The sequence below is a fragment of the Ranitomeya variabilis genome, chromosome 6, assembly GCF_051348905.1.
Source record: "Ranitomeya variabilis isolate aRanVar5 chromosome 6, aRanVar5.hap1, whole genome shotgun sequence".
Classification (NCBI taxonomy): Eukaryota; Metazoa; Chordata; class Amphibia; order Anura; family Dendrobatidae; genus Ranitomeya; species Ranitomeya variabilis.
The window spans coordinates 479,426,629-479,449,890 of NC_135237.1; the positions used below are offsets into that span (position 1 = coordinate 479,426,629).

At 42.5% G+C, this 23,262-nt stretch overlaps 1 protein-coding gene across 4 annotated transcripts in view; it reads right to left on the reverse strand.

The window, feature by feature from the left end:
* STAU2 (staufen double-stranded RNA binding protein 2) overlaps positions 1–23,262 on the reverse strand; it is a 702,362-nt gene that overhangs the window by 135,978 nt on the left and 543,122 nt on the right. For all 4 annotated transcript variants that reach the window (XM_077270664.1, XM_077270662.1, XM_077270663.1 and 1 more), the window contains 2 exons: positions 8,941–9,072; positions 8,307–8,364 (listed from right to left, as the gene is read on the reverse strand). In XM_077270664.1, coding sequence (XP_077126779.1) covers positions 8,307–8,364; positions 8,941–9,072 — 190 coding nt within the window. The remainder of the gene's footprint in view (positions 1–8,306; positions 8,365–8,940; positions 9,073–23,262) is intronic.

Consider the following 23,262-nt stretch of genomic DNA (forward strand, 5'->3'; position numbering starts at 1 on the left):
GCCTGTTGCTGATTGTTCACGGCCGGCCAGGTGTGAAGCACAGCCCACGTAGTATATAGCACAGCCCACGTAGTATATAGCACAGCCACGTAGTATATAGCACAGCCACGTAGTATATAGCACAGCCATGTAGTATATAGCACAGCCACGAAGTATATAACACAGCCCACGTAGTATATAACACAGCCCACGTAGTATATACCACAGCCCACGTAGTATATACCACAGCCAAGTAGTATATTGCCCAGCCATGTATATTGCCCAGCCAGGTATATTGCACAGCCACGTAGTATATAGCACAGCCACGTAGTATATAGCACAGCCCACGCAGTATATAGCACAGCCCACGTAGTATATAGCACAGAGACGTAGTATCTAACACGGCCCATGCAGTATCTAACACGGCCCACGCAGTATCTAACACGGCCCACGCAGTATCTAACACGGCCCACGCAGTATCTAACACGGCCCACGCAGTATCTAACACGGCCCACGCAGTATCTAACACGGCCCACGCAGTATCTAACATGGCCCACGCAGTATCTAACACAGCCCACGTAGTATATAACATGGCCCACGCAGTATCTAACACAGCCCACGTAGTATATAGCAATGTGGGCACTATATCCCTGTTAAAAAAAAGAATTAAAATAAAAAAGTTATATTCTCACCTTCCGTCGGCCCCCGGATCCAGGCCAGGCGTTTAGTGATGCTCCTCGCGACGCTCCGGTCCCAAGAATGCATTGCGGTCTCGTGAGAGGATGACGTAGCGGTCTCGCGAGACCGCTACGTCATCAACTCACGAGACCGCAATGCATTCTTTGGACCGGAGCGTCGAGAGGAGCGGGAAAGGTGCCGGTGTCGGAAGGTGAGTATATAATGATTTTTTATTTTTTTTAATTATTTTAAACATTAGATCTTTTAACTATTGATACTGCATAGGCAGCTTCAATAGTAAGAAGTTGGTCACACAGGGTTAATAGCAGCGTTAACAGACTGCGTTACACCGCGGCATAACGCGGTGTAACGCAGCCATTAACCCTGTGTGAGCGCTGACTGGAGGGGGCACTGAGAGTATGAAGGTGCGAATTCGCGGCCGGACTAAGCCTGTCGCTGATTGGCCGCGGCCTGTCGGCCGTGACCGATCAGCTAAGTGGGATTTCCGTGACAGACAAACAGACGGAAGTGGCCCTTAGACGATTATATAGATAGATATTAAAACGAATGCTTATGAATGGTTATTACTGGCATGCTAGACAATTTTTTTCAAGCAGATTTCAAATCAATTCTACAGACAGTCACAATTTTTTTCCTTTAATTAAAGGGCTTATTTGACACCATTTTTTTTTTTTTTTTTATTATGAGCCTAAATACTAACAGGCAGGTAGTAGTTAACTACCTGCCTGTTCTACCCGCTGCCGATCTGTGACGGCACAGAGCAGTCACTGACCGCTACTGCTGATGATTCTGTGACTCTCACGGTCAACATGGCGACAGAGCGGCGGCTTCTCTTCTGCTTTGCTGGTAGAGAGTGACTGCCGATGTCATGCTGATGGACAGCTGGCTCCCTGCCGCCTAACTGCGGGAAGCTAGATGTTAATTAGCAGGACGTCGACAGTCAAGCTTCGTTGTTGGACCAACCCAGCAGAGGACCAGCTGCTCTGTTGACCTGGAGCGCAGAATTGCCGGCAGGAGCAGTCTGCCACCGCACTGAGCAAGCACCTGGTGTAACAGGCAGGTAGGTAACAACTACCTGCCCTATTAGCTCTTAGGCCCATGGTAAAAACTATAAAAAAAAAAAAAAATCCCTGAAATCCCCTTTAAATGCATGGATTTTTGGCTAAAAATATTATTTGTTATTAGGTTTCACTAAAAATATTGCACACTTTGCCAGTCTATTGCTGGCTGCAGAATGGGTTAATCAAGAATCAATCAATGAGCACATTCTGACGTTCCAATGGAAGAGCTTTTAATTCTTACTTTTTCTTTTTTTTTTTAAACGTTCCTCTTACATGACTTTTGACTACAGGCAACATCAAAGTTCAAAATATAACTTCCAAGACATTGACAACCCACTATTCCTGCCATGAACATTAGACAACCAACTGCCCCACACATAGGAAGGAATGGTCCAAGTGTTCCTGTGCTCTCTATGATGAGAGCAGGGTAATCCAATTCCCTCACAAAAGAATCGGGCGACAGATGTCTCACTGTCCGCTCCTTAGGGTACTGTCACACAGTGCAATTTTGATCGCTACGACGGCACGATTCGTGACGTTCTAGCGATATCGTTACGATCTCGCAGTGTCTGACACGCTACTGCGATCAGGGACCCTGCTGAGAATCGTACGTTGTAGCAGATCGTTTGAAACTTTCTTTCGTCGCTGGATCTCCCGCTGTCATCGCTGGATCGTTGTGTGTGACAGCGATGCGTTCGCTGGTAACCAGGGTAAACATTGGGTTACTAAGCGCAGGGCCGCGCTTAGTAACCCGATGTTTACCGTGGTTACCAGCGTAAAAGTAAAAACAAACAAACCGTACATACTCACCATCTGATGTCCGTCAGGTCCCTTGCCGTCTGCTTCCCGCTCTGACTGTCTGCCGGCCGGAAAGTGAGAGCAGATCACAGCGGTGACGTCACTGCTGTGATCTGCTCTCACTGTACGGCGGCACTCAGTCAGAGCAGGAAGCGGACGGCAAGGGACCTGACGGACATCAGATGGTGAGCATGTACGGTTTGTTTGTTTTTACTTTTACGCTGGTAACCACGGTAAACATCGGGTTACTAAGCGCGGCCCTGCGCTTAGTAACCCGATGTTTACCCTGGTTACCCGGGGACTTCGGCATCGCTCCAGCGCCGTGATTGCAAAGTGTGACCGCAGTCTACGACGCTGGAGCGATAATCATACGACGCTGCAACGTCACGAATCGTGCCGTTGTAGCGATGGAAATTGCACTGTGTGACGGTACCCTTAGGCTCCCATACACATTAGATGGGTGCATCCTGCCGAAATGGATGGCTTTGGCAAAATTCATGTAATATGAGGGCTTACACAGACTAAAGTTGTCAGAGAGCGCCAATACAGACTGATGTACATATGAGCCTACAGACTCTCCCAACAGATGATGTCAGGAAACAGAAGGATCGGCATGATGGAGTTACAATGGCTGATCCTTTTGTTCCTTCTGAAAATAAGTTGATGCCAGTGGAGTCTGCCAGCAGCTCTCTTATAGAGAACACGGGAAGGATCAAAAGAGTCGGGAGGAGCTAGCTGCCGGCCTTCAGCTACCTAATGTGTATGGGGACTTTTAGGCTGAAATCAAATGTCCATGTTTGAAACAAAAAAGCAGATGCAACAAAAATGCCATTAGTGCGCTGTCTGCTCATATCAAACTCATTCAATGAAATATATCAGATTGCTCCAGGAATCAGAACAAATACAAACCTGTCTCCACTTTATTTGTGGACTAATGGCCACAAATAAGTCATATAGAAAGAACAATAGGCTATCGCGCATTCATGTGCAACCTGTCGAAAACTAGGAGTTTCATTCCTTCAGTAAATCTAATAAATGTGTATTGTCCTAGTCCGTTTACTACAGTACTCACAAGCCCCCATCATATGTCCATACAAATTACTGTGTAGAATGACCAGTTTGCAGGTTTACCTCCTCAACAGTATGTGTATCCCCACTTTCAAGCTGGCAGTAGACCTCCAGGTTCATGTTATGATTAGGATAGGTGACAAATGTACAATCCCTGGGGGTGCCACCTCTGGAACACCCACTGACCATGAGAATAGGTGTCTGTGTTCTCGATTTCAATGATACAGTGGCCAGGCATTAACTTTCACTGTGATGTGACTATGGAAATGCTAATGTTCTAGAATAAGATTACAAAGAGGAGACAAGGTGGCTCCACAGTTCATCTCAATTGTGCATAAGTAAACATGACCGTCCCCTATAGGCCCCGTCTCACATAGCGATTTACCAACGATCACGACCAGCGATACGACCTGGCCGTGATCGTTGGTAAGTCGCTGTGTGGTCGCTGGGGAGCTGTCACACAGACAGCTCTCTCCAGCGACCAACGATCAGGGGAACGACTTCGGCATAGTTGAAACTGTCTTCAACGATGCCGAAGTCCCCCTGCAGCACCCGGGTAACCAGGGTAAACATCGGGTTACTAAGCGCAGGGCCGCGCTTAGTAACCCGATGTTTACCCTGGTTACCAAAAAAAACAAACACTACATACTCGCCTTTCGGTGTCCAGGTCCCTTGCCGTCTGCTTCCTGCTCTCACTGAGCCGCCGTACAGTGAGAGCAGAGCGCAGCGGTGACGTCACTGCTGTGCTCTCACTTCTCACTGTACGGCCGGCAGTCAGTGAGAGCAGGAAGCAGACGGCAAGGGACCTGGACACCGAAAGGCGAGTATGTACTGTTTGTTTTTTTTGGTAACCAGGGTAAACATCGGGTTACTAAGCGCGGCCCTGCGCTTAGTAACCCGATGTTTACCCTGGTTACCAGTGAAGACATCGCTGGATCGGTGTCACACACACCGATTCAGCGATGTCAGCGGGGCCTCAACGACCAAAAAAAGGTCCAGGCCATTCCGACACGACCAGCGATCTCGCAGCAGGGGCCTGATCGCTGGTACGTGTCACACATAGCGAGATCGCTATGGAGGTCGCTATTGCGTCACAAAACTTGTGACTCAGCAGCGATCTCGCTAGCGATCTCGCTATGTGAGACGGGGCCTTAAGACTGTGAGGATCCAGACCTGTGAAATAAAACTTCACCCCCACTGAAGAGGATTCACCAACAATCCAATAAAACTGAAAAGCTCTTTCTTAAAAGGGTTTTCTCATCATCTTATATTTGTAAAATTATAAAAGCTAAACATGCAGTTTACTTATTAATAAATATCCTCTTTGCTGTCAATAACAGAGGGATTTTTTAACATTTTTTTTTTACTGTTCATTGTGTAGGGCACTGAGCTCAGCCATGTAGTCTAGGAGTGGGACTGAGCATGTGCAGTCGGGCTGTGAAGATTGCCACATTGCACGAGTGCACTGTTAGCACCGTAGCACCGAACTCCAGCACTACTGCGCTCCTCTGATGCTGCATAGTCAACAGTTTGGGAAAGTAGCAAAATGACACCACTCCTGTGAACTGTCAATCAGGCAGGAGAACACCACACCCAGCAAGAAGGAAGCTGGAAGGAGGAATCTGGGAGGTTTGGCAGTGGTGTGGTCCTGATCAGAAGTTAAGACAACCCCTTAATGTTCTGCCACATTCAGTGGAGTAATTACTTATCTCTCCAACTCCGAGACCTGTCTTGTACGCACACACATAAAAATCAACAGCAGTAATTTAATTTTTTTTTCTTTCCAAAAATGAAAAAAGTGTTCGGAGAGTGTTCATCCTTACCCTACTTAATGCATTGAAAATAGAAAATTATTTCTACTAATTGCAGGTCCTGCAATGGCAAATTTGATTGAACATGCTGAAGCCCAGCTATAAAAGCAGATGGCCGGGAGCACTGATCACCTCTCAGTAATGTGGCACTGAAGCGATGCGCTCTCAAACCATTCCTTACATGAGATTTTGAACAGGATTTTAGTTCTGGACACTTTTCTTTTTTTGCGTACATTATAGTGTACCAGGACTCTATCCAAAATCATCAAACAGAGAAAAAGCATTTGATCGCTCCTGATGACAGCTATACTTTATTGAAAAAGATAACTTTGATAAACCACAAATCAAATGTAAAATCAAAAGCAAATTTCTGGATTTTTATCTGTGCTTCACATTTTTTGCATGGCTCTGTAAAGCATGAATAATAATAAGCATTTGTTAAGACCCTTAAGAAAAAAGTCTTTCTTTGCAATTTACCTCTTACTGAAAATTCTCAAGAACGGAGGGATTTGGAATTCGATAGTTTACGGCTCGTTGCCTAGGTAACTGACAATCACTGCAGTCTATCAGAGGTGGACGGTCTCCTTGGCAAGGAGCGCAGCACTTACAATTGCTTCTCTGATGCTGGCCTGATCATTGGATCTGACCAGCTTTGTGTCACTGTGCTCCTCCGATGCTGAAGAGGCAAAGCTATCTCTGCTTGTATCATGGGAGAGCGCACAGGTCAGGCCAGCTGCTTAGCGATGTTGCTAGTCTGAACTGTCAACCATCAACAGAGCAAAGGCTCGGCAAGCAAAAAGGGCAGGAGAGCTTTGAGTTCCTTAAGATCGATTGGATGACTCCTTTAGAAGAAATTTCCCAGGATTAGAAAAAAAAAAATAATAATCTGCGTCCACCCTTCCTTCCCCCGCAGAAATAGCGCCATATCTGTCCAAAAATGTGTCTCCTAATGTGGGTTAGCCCTATTCACATGAATGGGAATGAAGATATGGAGAATTTGTGGATACCTCCCGCACTTCAGATTATTGAAGACGTCAATTCTCAGGAATGTATTAAACAATGAGGTTTTTATTCAACGCGTTTCGGGAAACAACCACATATTGATATGTGGTTGTTTCCTTAAGAAGAACTGCCTGTCACTTTGAAACGTGTTGAATAAAAACCACATGTTTAATAAATTCCTTAGAGTTGACGTCTTCAATAAATCGGCAGAGTGGGAGGTATCTACAAATTCTTCATATTCTCATACGCATCATTTTGACAACCCGTGTATCCCACAGCAGGTGAACAACGATTCAAAAATTATTAAATCATGGATCAGATTAGCACAATGTGATAAATATATATTTTTATTGTATTTCGGATAAGACCCTATTTGCACTACTTTCTCCCTAGTGTTTTCCCATGAATGGGAATGTGACGATCTTCCATACGAGACAAGACCCTTGGACAGATGTACTATTGTTTCTACGGGAAAGAAGCTAACAAAATTTTCCAATTCTGGACACATTTTTAAATATAGAACTAATAAAATCTTAAAACAGGATTAATATAATGGCCAATACCAGGCTGCTGCTCACTAGATGTATGGCTACGTGTCACTAAGTCACAAGGGCGAGGAATACAAACTCACAAATTTTCAGCTTCCTTATGGTACGGAATTATGTTTAGCATTTGCAGCAGGTTTTTCTCCTGCACAAACCAACGTTGGCAGCGAAAATGCGGTGTAAAATACTTGCATTTTTTGGTGTGTGTTTTTTTACATTCATTTCAATACATGAAAATTGTTGCACAAACACAAAGGATTGACTTTCTGCAAATTTGGGGGGGGGGGGGGGAACAGCAGGGAAAAAATAAGCAGCATGAGATTTCAGAAATCTTGCTCACTTTGATGGTACTGTAAAGCGTTGCACTTTTTTGAACAAGCCCTTAATGATATGCAAGAATAGCATGCTTTTACCCCTGATGCCACCAATCACTTTATAAGTGTGAATAATGCATCTTTTATATATATTCTGACGTGGTACTGTATAAAGTATAGAGTAAGATATAGGTTAGCTTTTAGGGCATTTTAGGGTAGTGACTATAGGGTAAGAGACTTAATACATGTATAATGTATATAAACGGAATACATAGTGTTTGCGAGGGAGATCTGCCCAACTACATACTGTAGGGACAGACGGTTATAGTTCGGGACTAGCCCACAGTGGGAGAGGCATGTCCAATTACAAAAGGGACTGTCTCCTGATAGGAGGTCAGATATAGAAGTTCAGTAACCAAGGTCAAGTTCAAGGTGAAGTGGGCTTGAATCTATCGTTCGGGGCAGTGGGATTCCTAACAAAAATTCCTGCAATGTCCAGAATTTAAGGCTACAGGTGCTACGAAGAGTCCCTTGCCCTCTGACCTACAGAATCAGCTAGAAAGGATAGTAATGCTGAAAATTTACTGTGTTAAGGAATCAAAAAATAAGATGTGTTGTGCCCAATACTGCGTGTTACAAACTGATGAACTAGAACTGTCCAAGAAACTTGTGTGTTGAAACTAACTTAGTGTCCCCTGAGTTATGTGCGGCAGTTTCAGAAGGTGGAGGCCTGGAGCAGCATGGGAATAATAAAAAAAAGCAACGATACATTTTGTAGTGACCTAGCACTTTCACTGTCAAAGTGAACATTATAACACAAGTCAAAAAATACCTGACTTCTCTAAACACAAATGATTAGCTGTAGACGATGGGGAAGACAAGAACAACAGCCAAAATGTTAATACGTGGTGGAGGAGTGGCTTCAACAAACACTAGTAGGGCATATGACTCGGATTATCCTTTTGGGACAACCCAAGCAGTACAATTTTATTATAGTTTAAAAAAAACACACAAAAAAACACCACTTACTGCCTGATTGATCGGAGGGTCCAGAGCCTTGGTCTGGCCAGACTTGAGCATCAACTTGCTACAGAAAAAAAAAATAAATGTATTATTACTATATTATCAAATCAATATTACCGAATATATAGACTAAGATGTCAGCCAACAATCATCTTAGGATAAATTCACACGCAGCAGATTCGTTGGTAAAAATCTCTTCCACTTCAATGGGGCTTGCAAAAATCCAGAAACAACCCAGAAGTATGGGGATTTCAATCCTCTGCATGTGAATATAATTCACTGCAGTAAAAAAAAAAATTTCAAAGGGTTACTATTTTTACATAATTACTTAAGACTACTATTAAAGTTCCTACTGGGACCACTGAGACTTCCCATGCTGCCAAGTGACATATCCTCCCAATTATGCAAGACCTGTAATATATATGGATAGCTGCTACGCAAATTTTCCACAACAGTGAATTACATCACTACATTTCCAGGAACTTGGAAACCAAACATGTCACTAACTGGCAGCAGTACATAGATTATTTAAAAAAAACCCTAAACAATCAGCTTCTTAGTCTCCCTATAGCTAAAAGTGTATAAATTGTCTAAATAATGACATATTAAGCAGAAAGATAAAGATGGGAATTACATCTACCTTTGCAGTGCTCTCGGCAACAGGAGTGGACGCCTTGTAGCCGAGTTGCAGCAACATGGCTTCTGCAGCATTTCGCTTTGCTGTCTTCTTGTTGGGACCTGTTCCTGTGGCCGTTTCCTCCCCAACTTTTACCTGTTAAAATTCGTTATAAAACGTATATATGACTAGGACAAAAGAAAAATGACCATTTAGTCTTAAACGGGTTCTCCACTAGTTTACAAGTTTATTTTAATAGACCCAGAACAGCGTCATTGTATAAAAAAACCAAAAAACACTGAAAATGTAAACTCTCCTCCCTGAACGGCACCGCACTTCCGCACTCTGTAATGTGTCCCGCAGCATCAATATCCAGCAAGGGAAGGGGCTGGACTTATTACAGCTGCAGCCAAGCAGAAATCCTGTTTGTTTTTGATGCCAGATGACCTGGTGGCAAACATCACCGTTGGCCAGTTGAGATCTTGTATAGTAGTGGAGAACCTCTTTAATTTTACTACCCGTATTCTAAATAGGATTGCGGTTCTATAATAATGTTGATCGGTGATGGCCCAATCAATAAATAGGATTTTAGCTAGTTGTATGACAGCAGTACTTAGGAATACATATAGTCAAGATGGGCTTTTTACATTCAAAAGTGCCACAACTTTTAAATAGAATCTTTCAGCAGGATTCCCTCCATCCTAACCAAACTGTTATATACTCATGTAGCTCTTGCAAAGATAAGTCCAGCAATACCTTTACCTGGCCAGTCTGTTCCTCCGTTACAGAGGAATCAGAGATAGAACGGATATGCAAATGAGGCTCAAAGGCTATTGCAGATCTGAAGCCTCTGTCACTTCAGCTCTATTCCCCAACCATAGTAGTTTCCTTCTGTTTGACTGACGGTTGCCTGAAGTCACAACATAGGAGCTAACAAATAAAGTTGCACTTTGTTGCACTATAGCATGAATTGGCCAAATTATGTGCCAAGCATCTCCATTTTCTCTAGAGAAGTAATGCAATTCGATTTTCATGTTTACATGCTATAGCACTACAGAGTGCAACTTTGTTATGTATAGAGATGGTGTGAAGAATATTGGAAATAACATTTCATTTCAATCATTTCTATCCTATTTGGCATGGGATTATAAACACCCATCTGCATCAGAGACAGGAACCCTGGCACAGCAGGTTGTTCAGCATTTACAAAACTTCAAGGAGAAAGCTGGGACCTAGCTCAGCAGGTGGTCAAACCTCAAAAGTCTGCGAGTGACAGATCTCACACCTTGAGCCAGCTAAGCTCAGGACAAAGGCTTGAGTCACACTGAAACAAAGCTGCAAACAAACCTTCTAGAACATTCTAGAAACATAATTTCATAAGGAGTTATGGAGATACTATACATCCTAGCCGTACATTGTGCATATTTCCGAGATCACCAGAACATGGCAAATGCCTTCAAGGGTCTAAATCCGGTCTAATATCCCATGGTGGGGAGAAACATAGAATGGCTAGTAGGAGCCAGGTAGCAAAGCCATGTTTGGACTCAACAAGTAGAAAGAGCCCAGTCGGATCTCATGGTGCCAAAACTGCCTCCCTAGGACCGTCCATTAAAGATTTATGACCATCTAAGGTTTTTGAGTTTTTAGCTGCTAAATGAAAGGGGAGGGAATTTTGGTCCTGTCCAGGTGGCAGTAGGAAAGTGACCTAAAGGGGTTAAATGCTTGTGTAAAGCATGGTCTATTTTTTTTCCGGGGAGGTCACAACATATCTTTTGGGGAGAAATCAAAGAACAGAGGGAACCACTAGCCTCCCATGTGGCAGCCCCTCCCCCAAAAGCCAGGCCTTTCATCTGTCTGGTAAATGACTCATTTTGCATACTTTGTCCTACCACTATTTGTATTTACATATCTAACCATTGTATATGTATAAATATTGTGTATATAGTGTTTTGTCTACCCTTAAGGGAATTAAATATATAATTTAACCTTGGGCTGCTTTTTTTTCTCGATCCACAAATACACACATCTGTGATCTCGGCTTTACTTTCCATGCTACCAGGGCTGGTTTCTGGCCAGATACAATCCAGTTAACGGACAGGGCTTATATCTAACGAGGAACTGGTTTCAGTCCCACCAAGTTGACCACGTGCTTTCACTGGTGCTAGTAAAAGGGGCATCTCAGTCTATCAGGGTTGTGAGTGAGTATGGTGCAACGGCAGCGACTGCGTGGGCCATATCCTCACTCCCTGTGCCTCCCTGGGTCCACATGGACAGAGGCTGTCTGTGTAATACTGTGCCAAGCTGACCTTAAGTGTCTCCAGTGAGGAGAGTGTACCACGTAATCCCTTGGGTAAAACTGTGACATCATGCAAGGAGGCGAGGTGGGGGTTCGTCACTTGTGGTGGCAGCGGTGGGTGGGATTCTGCATGATCTCTGGTGCCATCCTTCACAGAAGGCTACTCTTAGTTCACACATGTACGCACCAGTTGTTTGGAAGCGACAGTCATTCTGATCATAGAATGTTAGAGTTGGAAGGGACCTCCAGGGTTATAGTGTCCAACCTCCTGCTCAATGCAGCACAGGCTTCACTAAACCATCTCAGGCAGATGTCTGTCCACCCTCTGTTTGAAGACCTCCATTGAAGAAGAACTCACCACCTATTGTGGCAGCCTGTTCCACTCATTGATCACCTTCACTGCAAAATAGTTTTTTTTCTAATATCTAATCTGTATCTTCTCCTTTTCCGTTTCATTCCATTGCTTCTTGTGTTCCCATGTGCAAATGAGAATAAGGATGATCACTCTATACTGTGACATCCCTTCAGGTGATAGCTTTGTAGACAGCTATTAAGTCTTTTTCACAAGTGCTGTTGCTTAATTCAATTCCTCCCATTCTGCAGATGTAATTTTCGTTTTTCTTGCCCAGATGTAGAATCTTTGCATTTCTCCTTATTAAATACCATTCTATTCATCACTGCCCATTGTTCAAGCTTATCTAGATCCATCTGGATCATTTCTCTGTCTTCTCTAGTGCTCGCTATCCCTCCTAGCTTGATTAGTTTACCTTCAGTTCCCTTATCTAGATAATTTATAAAAATGTTGAACAACACTGCGGCCAGGACAAAGCCTTGTGGTACCCCACTTGAAACACTCTTCCAATAGGATGCGCAACCATTTATTACCACTCTGAGTACGATCACTGAGCCAGTTATGAATCCACCTAAACATAGCCTTGTCAATCCCGTACTTGCTCATTTTTTCAATAAGGATAGTATGAGATACTTTATGAAATGCTTTGCTGAAGTCGAGATATACTATATCTACTGCATTTCCCTGATCCACCCAGTCAGTGATTCCATCATAGAAAGTCTGGCATGACTTGTTTGCTACAAACCCATGTTGGCTCTGGTTAATTACTGCATTCTTATTCAAGTACTTATATACATGCTGTTTAATAATTTGTTCAAAGATCTTTCCTGGTATAGAAGTAAGGCTCAATGAACTGTAATTTCCTGGCTCCATCTTTTTTCCTTTTTTGAAGATAGGAACAACATTTGCCCTTTTCCAATTTTCTGGGACTTCTCCTGTTCTCCGGGATTTTTCAAAGATTCTAGCTAGTGGTTATGCAATTAACTTTGCTAACTCTTTCTGTACCCTAGAATTTAATTCATCTGGACCAGGGGATTTAAATTCATTCTTTTGTTACAACATAGAAGCTGTCAGTCAAGCAAGAGAAGACGGTGCTGGGCGGAGAATATAGGCAGAGTGACAGAGGCTTAAGATCTACAATAACTCTTCAGCATCAGTAGCATACTGTACTTATTCAAATGCTGATTTTAGTAATGGAGCTACGGCCTGGCCATGTCATGGTATTGCAGACTGGTCTTTGAAAAAGCTATATGAACATATAAATATTTTGAGAATTAAATCCTGGTGATAGATTCCCTTTAAAAGGAGTGTTACAGTATAGGACATTATATGTATCCCCCCACCCACAGAGGTCAGATCCTCAATACACCTGATATACCCAGTGAATAACTGGCATGGGTGAATCGCCTCACCAGTGACAGGCTGAGTGGAGATTTTCAATCTGTCAAGGATGGGACCTGGAAGAATGGACAATATCAACGCCAAAACAGGTCTTATTTGGAAAACAGGGAGGGTATTACGGAATCTTATTGTTTATTACATTAAACCTGATGCAGTGAAAAAAAAAAAATATTCCTTGGAATGCTCATAACAATGCAGCGTGGAGATATTTAAAATAGTTATCCATTCTTATATGAATCTTTGGTGATTTTATTCAGTAGACGTGATACACAAAGAATTTGTTACAAATAATGAATTAGGCTTAGTTTACAATGTCACGTTCTTTTCAAATGTCGGTGCCTTTGTCAAGCAAAATAAAAAAAAAAAAAATTGATGAACTCATTAGAAAATTAAAACCAGTTGTGAAAATGATGAAATGATTTATTATAGAACTTACAAACTGTGTGTATTTGTATACCTTATGGGTCAATATGTCTGATGGAAAGTACAACACATGCCATCCCAGGCAGCATAGAAAAGTATGGAGGCCCAACTGATAAAGTTCATGGGCATACTTAGATTGGCGAGCATACAACGGTTTATCATCACAACCACATTTCATTGTTGTCCACCTACAATAACGTGGATTCCAAAGGTTTGTTTGGAGCCAAAAGAATTTGCGTTCTCCATGATAATTGCCACCAGAGTTTTCCAGCTGTTGCGAATATTTCTCTGTCACTGCTGAAGGTAACCCCGGAAAATCAGTCATTTTAATGTAATATAAAAGAGTTTTCCTCTAACGGTATTTGAATATTCATAATGTTCTTATGTTCCCCACTATGTACTGAGTGGTTGCAATAAGCAATAATTAATATTTTAATTTCATAAACTGTTATATTTTATTCAAGTATTAGATCACAATTCAGAAAAAGGAAAAAAAAAATAGAAGGTCGACATAGTCGTCATCAAGTTGTGGGTGTTGGCCCACCACATGACAGCAGGCTGCTCCGGTGAGGGCTCCAACATTGACCGTACATGTGGCCTGATGCAACCACAGCTTTAACTCAGTTCTGGGCAAGGCCCAGGAATACTCAACATACAGCTGAATCAACCATTCCCCACCTCAGCAGCACAGCGCTGATTCTTAGCCAGAAAACTGCGACAAGCTTACAAGACTAAAAATCCAGCATGAAAATGTCTGCTGTCTAAAAAGCTTGCAAGATCAGGTAGAATATCTAAAGGGTCTTTTTAAGATGCCAGATATCCAGCATAATAGTTATCTGTATTTGTTTCACTGATGCTGGATGGATAACTTTAGTAAATACACTATTTGCACTATGGTAACTTATGTGCTCCTACCATGGGCTGGCTGGCTGGCACATTTGAGCCAGGGAAGTAATCGCAAAGCACTGGCCCACAAGTTGCAGCAGCCCATCTTTAGCCTTCTTAACGCTGGCCGCTGCAATAAAGCCACAGAGGTAACAAGCTTCAAAAAGAACAGTGGCTGGTACATAGATATAGCAACAGATCAAAGCATTCTACATACTGTAGATACAGGAACAGCATCCAGGTTACTACATAGATAGAACAGAAGCAAGCTTATTACATAGATACAGTAGCAGACCCAAGCTTACTACATACGTATGGTAACAATCAAGTGTTAGATGTGATATCCGAACTGAGCTTACTGCATAGATACAGAACAGAATTGAGCTTACTACACAGATAGGGTAACAGAACCACGCTTACTGAACAGATAAGGGAGCAGAATCAAGCTTATTCCGTAGATACTGGAGTAGAACTGAGCTTTCTACATGAATACTACAACAGAACCAATCAAGCTTACCACATATCTGCTGAAGAACTGAACTTGCAACATAGCTAGGAGAACAGAACCAAGTTTACTACAAAAATATGGGATCATAACAGAGTTTACTCCATAAATACATAACTGAACTGCGCTTACAAGAATAATACAGGCATAAAACAGAGCTTACCACATAGAAACGGGAACAGAACAAAGCTTACGGCATAACTACGAGAACAGAGTCAAGCTTACTACATATATACAGGAGCACAAACATACTTACTACATACATACTGAAAAAAAAAACCCTTAAAATGTACAAGAATAGAACTGAGGTTACTACAAAGATAGGGGAACAGAAACGGATGTTGGAAAAGTAAACTATGAGCACTACACAAAAGTAGCATAGTGAGGCTCTTTTGTACACACACACAGTACAAAAGGGCCTCACTATGTAACTTTTGTAGAGTGTTCATAGTTTACTTTTCCAGCATCAGTTTCTGTTCCCCTATCTTTGTAGTATACACACACACACACACACTATTTACATTTTTTTGGATTATTTTCTCCAAAAAATTAAAAACTATATATATATACGGTATATAAATCTGGTGTGGTGTGAGAATTCAGCTGTCTTTACACTCTCCAGACTCCTCACATGACCTCTCCATATGCAATTTGCAGAAGATGATCAGGTGCCAAGCAGTTTCCCTTCTGATTTAGTCAACTGAAACTATTGAGAGAAGCAGAAGAGAAAGATGTTGGCATGTGATGATCATCTCTGCAAATTGCATATGAGGCAATCATGTGAGGAGTGTGTTAATACAGCCAAATTCTAACAGGACATTACATAATATTAGGACTTCACATGTTAGAGTCGGTGTGAATGCCTATAACTATCCCAGACAACCTTTTAAAGGGATAAAGTACCGTCAGCACAAAAGTATTACTACTACCATTGTAAAACAAAACAATCATTTAACTGATACATTATAAAATGATGGTATGTATCCAGAATAGGGTTCTCTACATTACCAGCTCTATCAGCCAAGCAAATACATGTGAAGAAAACAATAATAAAACAGTATTCAGTGGTAATGCGCTGTAGAGCCATAGAGTGTAGTCATTTCAAGCAGTACATATAGGTTTACTTTCAACCACCTTCATACCAGGTAGATGTCTTTTAGAAGTGTAATATATACTGCACTTTACTATTATTAAAAAAAAGTGTGGGTGTTAAAGTGATTGACAACGGCATTTAAATAAAGAGCAGTGATTGACGCTAGCTCTGATCGTTGTTGTTACAGGGAGATGCTGGCTATGTATCACATCTGGCTTCTGCTGGGTATGGGCAGCATCAGCTCCTGAACCCGCTCTTTACATGGGCTCCCCAACTGTGATGTATAGTTATATCAGGGTGCGCAATGTCTAAAACGGAAAAGACCAATGGAAATCCTTAAAGGGATTCTCCAGGAATGAAATGAAAAATGTAATCTCTGGTATAATTGTACTGCAACCGTCCTAGTGACCTGTCAGTACAGGCTGCAGACTGAAGACTAACAGCTTCCGAGACCTGTGTCTCAACTGACAAGAGCTGTATCACACATACCCCCTTGACGGCTGGGAGCATATGTGAAGAAATATGTTTTAAACCAAATTGTGCTCAGCGACATTTCCCGCTTCACCCTCCTCCTCCGTCAGTCGGACAGCTTTATAGCGGTGCACAGACGGACTGTGCCCAAGTGGTAAACACATATCGAGGAGGATGAAGCTGGAGATAACCCCATCGCACACATCAAGGAAGAGATATTTCTTAACATATGACAGCCGTGCTCCCGGCTGACTGAGATGTGTGATACAGTCCTTGTTAGTTTAGACGCAGATCTCAGGAGCTGTCTGTCTTCAGTCTGCAGCCCACACTACCAGGACTAGGATGGGCTGCAGTTTGAAAAATATCATGGACGCCATAATATCTCATTCTCCGAGAACCCCTTTAACACAGATGTGAAAGAGCACCTACAGATTTAGTAAATGTGCCCAAACATACAAATATTTGTTCACCTATTTACACACACAATACACTTTTACATGCACTTCTTACAAACACACAAACATTTCCCCATACAATCCAGTTAGAGACATGTACATACATACAATACCATATACATAAACAAGCCTACATATACATCATGCACACCCCACACATGCATTACATACCGTACGTACATACATACAGGAAGCTTTTACATCCCAGGAGCGGAGCAGGCAGACAGCCACAGAGCTCTCACCACTTCCTGTGCAGCTCGTTTCCTATCTGGCCCTGCTATTTGCGGGTAGAGGAAGAGCCAGGCACGCTGCATGACGTCAGTTTAGTAGACATGGCTGTGCACAGTTTGATGCACAGTTGCATCTATGAAACTAATGCAGCTGGGTCTATATAGACACAGATTTAAAGGCGCAGTGCCAGCCCACAGACTCTAAAGCAACAGATGGCTAAGTGAGAGGGAGGGTTGAATGCGCAAGACCCCAGAAAAAACAAAAAAACTAAATAAAAAACATACCGTATATACTCGAGTATAAGCCGAGATTTTCAGCCCACTTTTTTGGGCTGAAAATCACCCTCTCGGCTTATACTCGAGTTATTGTCGGCGGGGAGAGGGAGCGGCGCTATGACATACTCACCTGCTCCAGGCATGGTCCCTGCATGTCCGATGGTCTCCGGGCAGCTCTTCCTGTGTTCAGGGGTCCCGTGGTACCGCTCATTAAAGTAATGAATATGGACAGGTATTCATTACTGTAATGAGCGGTACGTGACCGCTGAACACAGGAAGATGCCGCCGACTCCCGGAGATCATCTGACAGTGAGACGCTGCCAGAGACCGCGTTGGGAGCAGGTGAGTATGATGGGAGAGGTGAGCATTGTGCGATAGTTACCTTCCTCGTTCCAGCGCTGCACGCTGCTGTCTTCCATCCTCTGCACTTACTGTTCAGGTCAGAGGGCGCGATGACGCGATTAGTGTGCGTGCCGCCCTCTGCCTGAACAGTCAGTGCGGAGGATAGAAAACAGAGCGGCGTGTGGAACGAGGAAGGTGACTATCGCAAGTGATGGGGGCCTGAGCGAAGAGAGGGGAGTATGCGATTTTTTTTTATTTTAAATCGCAGCAACAGCATATGGGGCCGTAATGTATGGAGCATCTTATGGGGCCATAATGTATGGATCATCTTATGGGGCCATAGTGTATGGAGCACCTTATGGGCCCATAATGTATGGATCATCTTATGGGGCCATAGTGTATGGAGCACCTTATGGGCCCATAATGTATGGAGCATCTTATGGGGCCATAATGTATGGCGCATCTTATGGGGCCATACTGTATGGAGCATCTTATGGGGCCATACTGTATGGAGCATCTTATGGGGCCATACTTTATGGAGCATCTTATGGGCCATAATGTATGGCGCATCTTATGGGGCCATAATGTACGGCGCATCTTATGGGGCCATACTGTATGGAGCATCTTATGGGGCCATACTGTATGGAGCATCTTATGGGGCCATAAAGTATGGAACAGGGCCATAATGTATGGCGCATCTTATGGGGCCATACTGTATGGAGCATCTTATGGGGCCATACTGTATGGAGCATCTTATGGGGCCATACTGTATGGAGCATCTTATGGGCCATAATGTATGGAACATCTTATGGGGCCATAATGTATGGCGCATCTTATGGGGCCATACTGTATGGAGCATCTTATGGGGCCATACTGTATGGAGCATCTTATGGGGCCATACTGTATGGAGCATCTTATGGGGCCATACTGTATGGAGCATCTTATGGGGCCATACTTTATGGAGCATCTTATGGGGCCATAATGTATGGAGCATCTTATGGGCCATAATGTATGGCGCATCTTATGGGGCCATAATGTACGGCGCATCTTATGGGGCCATACTGTATGGAGCATCTTATGGGGCCATACTGTATGGAGCATCTTATGGGGCCATACTGTATGGAGCATCTTATGGGGCCATACTTTATGGAACATCTTATGGGGCCATAATGTATGGAGCATCTTATGGGCCATAATGTATGGAACATCTTATGGGGCCATAATGTATGGAGCATCTTATGGGGCCATAATGTATGGCGCATCTTATGGGGCCATACTTTATGGAGCATCTTATGGGGCCATAATGTATGGAGCATCTTATGGGCCATAATGTGTGGAGCATCTTATGGGGCCATCAACCTTTATGCAGCATTGTATGGGGCAAATGTTTCTATGGAGCATCTCATGGGGCCATTATTAACCTTTGTGCAGCATTATATGGGGCATAATTTAATATGGAGCATTATATGGGGCGTATTTTGTAAGGAGCATCTTATGGGGCCTATCATGAACTGTATGGAGCATTATATGTGGCTCCTGATTCAATATGGATATTCAAAAACACTTAACCTACTGATGTCTCAATTAATTTTACTTTTATTGGTATCTATTTTTATTTTTGACATTTACCGGTAGCTACTGCATTTTCTACCCTAGGCTTATACTCGAGTCAATAAGTATTTCCAGTTTTTTGTGGCAAAATTAGGGGTCTCGGCTTATACTCGGGTCGGCTTATACTCGAGTATATATGGTAGTTGCTCTCCAAGTAGGGTTTTCACATACTGCTCTCCAAAAACAGCACATGTGAATACCTTTGGAATGGAGGTAACACAGCGCAAAACGGAAAATAGCAGCAGAAACAGGGGAGCTCTGGGATTTTTTACAAGGTATTTAACACAACTTTTTTTGAACAAGTTACAGGTCCTTGTTAAATTGCTCAGTTCTACCTCTATTTATGCATTCTGTCGACAGAAAATTAACACGTGAGCTGTAGATTTCATTTTTTTATTTTTAATTTATTTATTTATTTTTTTTAAGAACGACAGTCACCAAATAAACACAAAGATTAAATACAAAATACGTCTATAATAAAACAACGCAAATTGAGGTTACTCGGTAAGAATTGCACTGCTGAAACACAACTTGATTACTATCCTAGTGTTCTGTCAATAATGTTTGCGAGATTGAATGATCAGGTCTTCGTGTTCCCTCGGCAGAATGTTTGAGGTATTTTCCAGGTTGCGGATGTCTCTTATGAAATAAACTATGGCTTTTATGTTAGGTGTAGGTGGAAAAAAGTCGCAATAAGTTTTCAAATTTATGATAAAAAAGACACTTATAAATCTTTTTGTTAGACCTCATTGAGAAGGTTTAAGTTTCATCAGTGTTTGCTGTAAGAGTATCATCAGAGCAACAAGTTTTTACCATCAGTGTTTGATCAGCGTTTCATCAGTTTTTATTGGATGGAAAAAAAAAAATAAAAAAAAATGATTGTGCTCAAGCTTCTATCGAATAGTCCATTGAAAACGAAAAGCACACGGATGGCATCTGTATGAGCCTTTAAACGTCTTGACCCTTAATGACGTACTCCAGCTTTTCACTAAATTATGCCACATGGACTTTAAAGGTATTCTTGTGTAAAACCAGGGTATAAAAAGTTATAACTGTTAGATTGGTAGGAATCCAACTACTGGGGACCACATAAAACCAGAAGACCTGTGTACCCCAGTCCCCCGCCTCCCCAGCGTACGTCTACTTGTAGAATAGCATGCCGGTCAAGCATTAAAGCTCCGTTCAGGTTCCTCCAGGGTGTACTAGTGGATTCAATGGCATTTCAACATTACTTTTTCAGTAAATACAGTGTTTAAAACAATACCAAGCAGTCCTAGAGGTGTTCTGGTAAAGGAATAATTGCCAGTTTTTTCATAATCGCAACGATTTAAGGCCAAAGGAGAAAAAAGATCCTATTTTGAGAAAAGAGTTAATGTAATCCAGGTAATAAATGTCCTGGTGCACAGGAGAGAAATGTGGAACAACGTACAGAACCGAGAATTTATTACAATCACCGTCTGGCATGTAAAGAATTAAAAACAGACACCTCAGATGAAAGATATAGAGCCCTTATCACCATGATATATTTAGATTACAGTTAATCTCTAAAGTCTCATGTCCTGCTCCCTGTGTAACAAAATCCTCACTTTAGATATACTGCAGATAGACAAAAATTTGGGATATGGGAGAGGGGCTACATATAGACAATGCAAAACCACTAAATAGAAAAAAAAAATCTCAGAATTTCCCTCTTTAAAAGGTTATTTCCATTTTTATAGATAGTTGTGTAGAAACAAGAACCTTTGCAATTTACTAATTATTACAATTTTCAGCTATTCTTGATATAGTAACACTTGTTTACAGTTGATTGCCATGGTGACCGACCAACACTGCCGATCACCTTGTAAGCACTGCAGCTGGACAGAATTATGAGGCAACAGTGCGCTCCAGGTCAGCTTCAAATTAGCGCTTTTAGCTAGTGGTGAGTGCAAGTGCTCGTTACTCGAGTTTGCCGCCTAGGTGCTCGGGTATGCACCGAGTACCGCGGGTGCTAGAGTGAGATGTTGCATCCTCGCGGCTGCATGTTTTGCAGGTTTTTGCCACAAAACACGCAGGGATTGCCTGACAAACACTGTCAATCCCCACTTGTTTTGTGGTGGTCTAACTGCTGTGAAACATGCTGCTGCGGAGATGCAACATCTCACTCGAGCACCCGCGAAACTCCGTGCATACCCGAGCACCTAGGCAAACGCTAGTAATGAGCACTTGCACTCACCACTAGTTATAACCTCAAAAGAAAAGAGCAAGTTTGGTTACTATACATATATACACATAGCGTGTATAAAGGTTCGCGCTGGAAAAAACAAGTGTATCCACTAGAAGGCTGTCTGTATGAAGAGTCTGTCACACACAAATGAAGGTCTAATATAACAGTCCCAATCAAGCTGCTGCGTGACTATAGAAATACTTGTAACTCACCCACTACAATAAGGGTAACACACAGCGGCTAGTGATCCTGTCCTGCTGCAGCAGGTGTCCATCCAAGAGAATCTTCTAGTGTAGTAAGTCCGGTAGTGAATCCGGTAGTGAATCGAAGCTTCTGACTGCCCCGGCCGAAAGCAGTCACAGTTCACCGGATAACGAGTCAAGGCGGTGGTCCAGCTAAACCGACGCCGCGTGTGAAGCGAACAGTGCGCACAGCGACGGTGCAGGACCTGTGTGACGTGACACTCACGTGACCGCCGCTAGAGTCCGGTGGTAAGTACGGAATGCGGTGAGGACCTCTATCCTACGCGTTTCGGAGACACCTGTCTCCTTCATCAGGGATGGTCCTCACCCCACAAAGAGTCCCTTTATAACATCTCCCGCAATCCGCTTCATTATTGGAATCCAAAAAGTTCAACTCCAGCGTTAAGACCTCTTGGTGCAGTGGTGTCCAATACGAAGATCCACTTCGTCTCAGCTCTGGACATGGCCTTAATGTAATTGCCACCTCTCCATTGTTTATGCACCACCGCAATACCTGTAACCTCCATATCCTTTATTTGTCCCCCATGATGATGTATAAAGTGTTTCGAAAGTGGATGACCCATAAATTTAGTTTTAATATTTCTAATATGTTCATTGATTCTGGTTTTCAATGTCCGTTTTGTCCTTCCTACATATCTTTTACCACAAGGGCATTTTATCATATATATAACCCCTGTGGTAGAGCACGTAATAAAATCTTTAATAGGGATTTTGTGGTTACCCTTTTCAATATCAGTTTGTTTACGCACTCTAATTTGTTTACACGTTACATTTGTGACATGGAAAGAACCCTTTCAATATCCTATGAAAAAAGGTGGATGGTTTAAGAGAGGGTTTAGCCTGGACAGTAGGTGCAATAATATTACCCAGGTTACAGGATTTTTTGTAAACAAAACGAGGACGGCTCGCGATTTTTTCCCCCAAAACTTTATCATTTTTAAGTGTATGCCAGTGTCTATTGACTATTTTTCGAAGAATATTAGTGCTGGCATTATATTGTGTGATGATGGGGGTGAAATCTGTTGAGTCTTCTGTTTTTTTACATTTTTTGTTGTTAATAAGCTCCTCTCTGGATTTTTTAAAAACCGTTGCTTTAGATTGTTCGAGCATTTTTCCATCATATCCTTTCTCTAAAAATTTGTTGGTAAGTTGTCGGGCCTCATTGTTAAAATCCTGGGGTCTGGAGCAATTGCGGTGGATCCTCATATATTGGCTTTTGGGAATGTTCAGCAGCCAACTAGGGAGGTGGCAGCTGTCCAAGGGAATAAAGCTATTTGTATCGGTGGGTTTTCTGAAAGTGCACGTTTGAATTGTAAAATTATGAATAAAAATATTAAGATCTAAAAAATTGATGTTGGTGGAACTGGTAGTGGAAGTAAAATTTTAAAAATAGTCATTTTTATTAATATCAATTAAAAACTGGTTGAGGGTATCCACACCACCAGACCAAATAAAAACAACATCATCAATGAAACGTTGCCAGAGGACCAGGTCCGCGCGCAGACGCCCCCCCGGGTAGATGGTGGTCTCTTCCCAC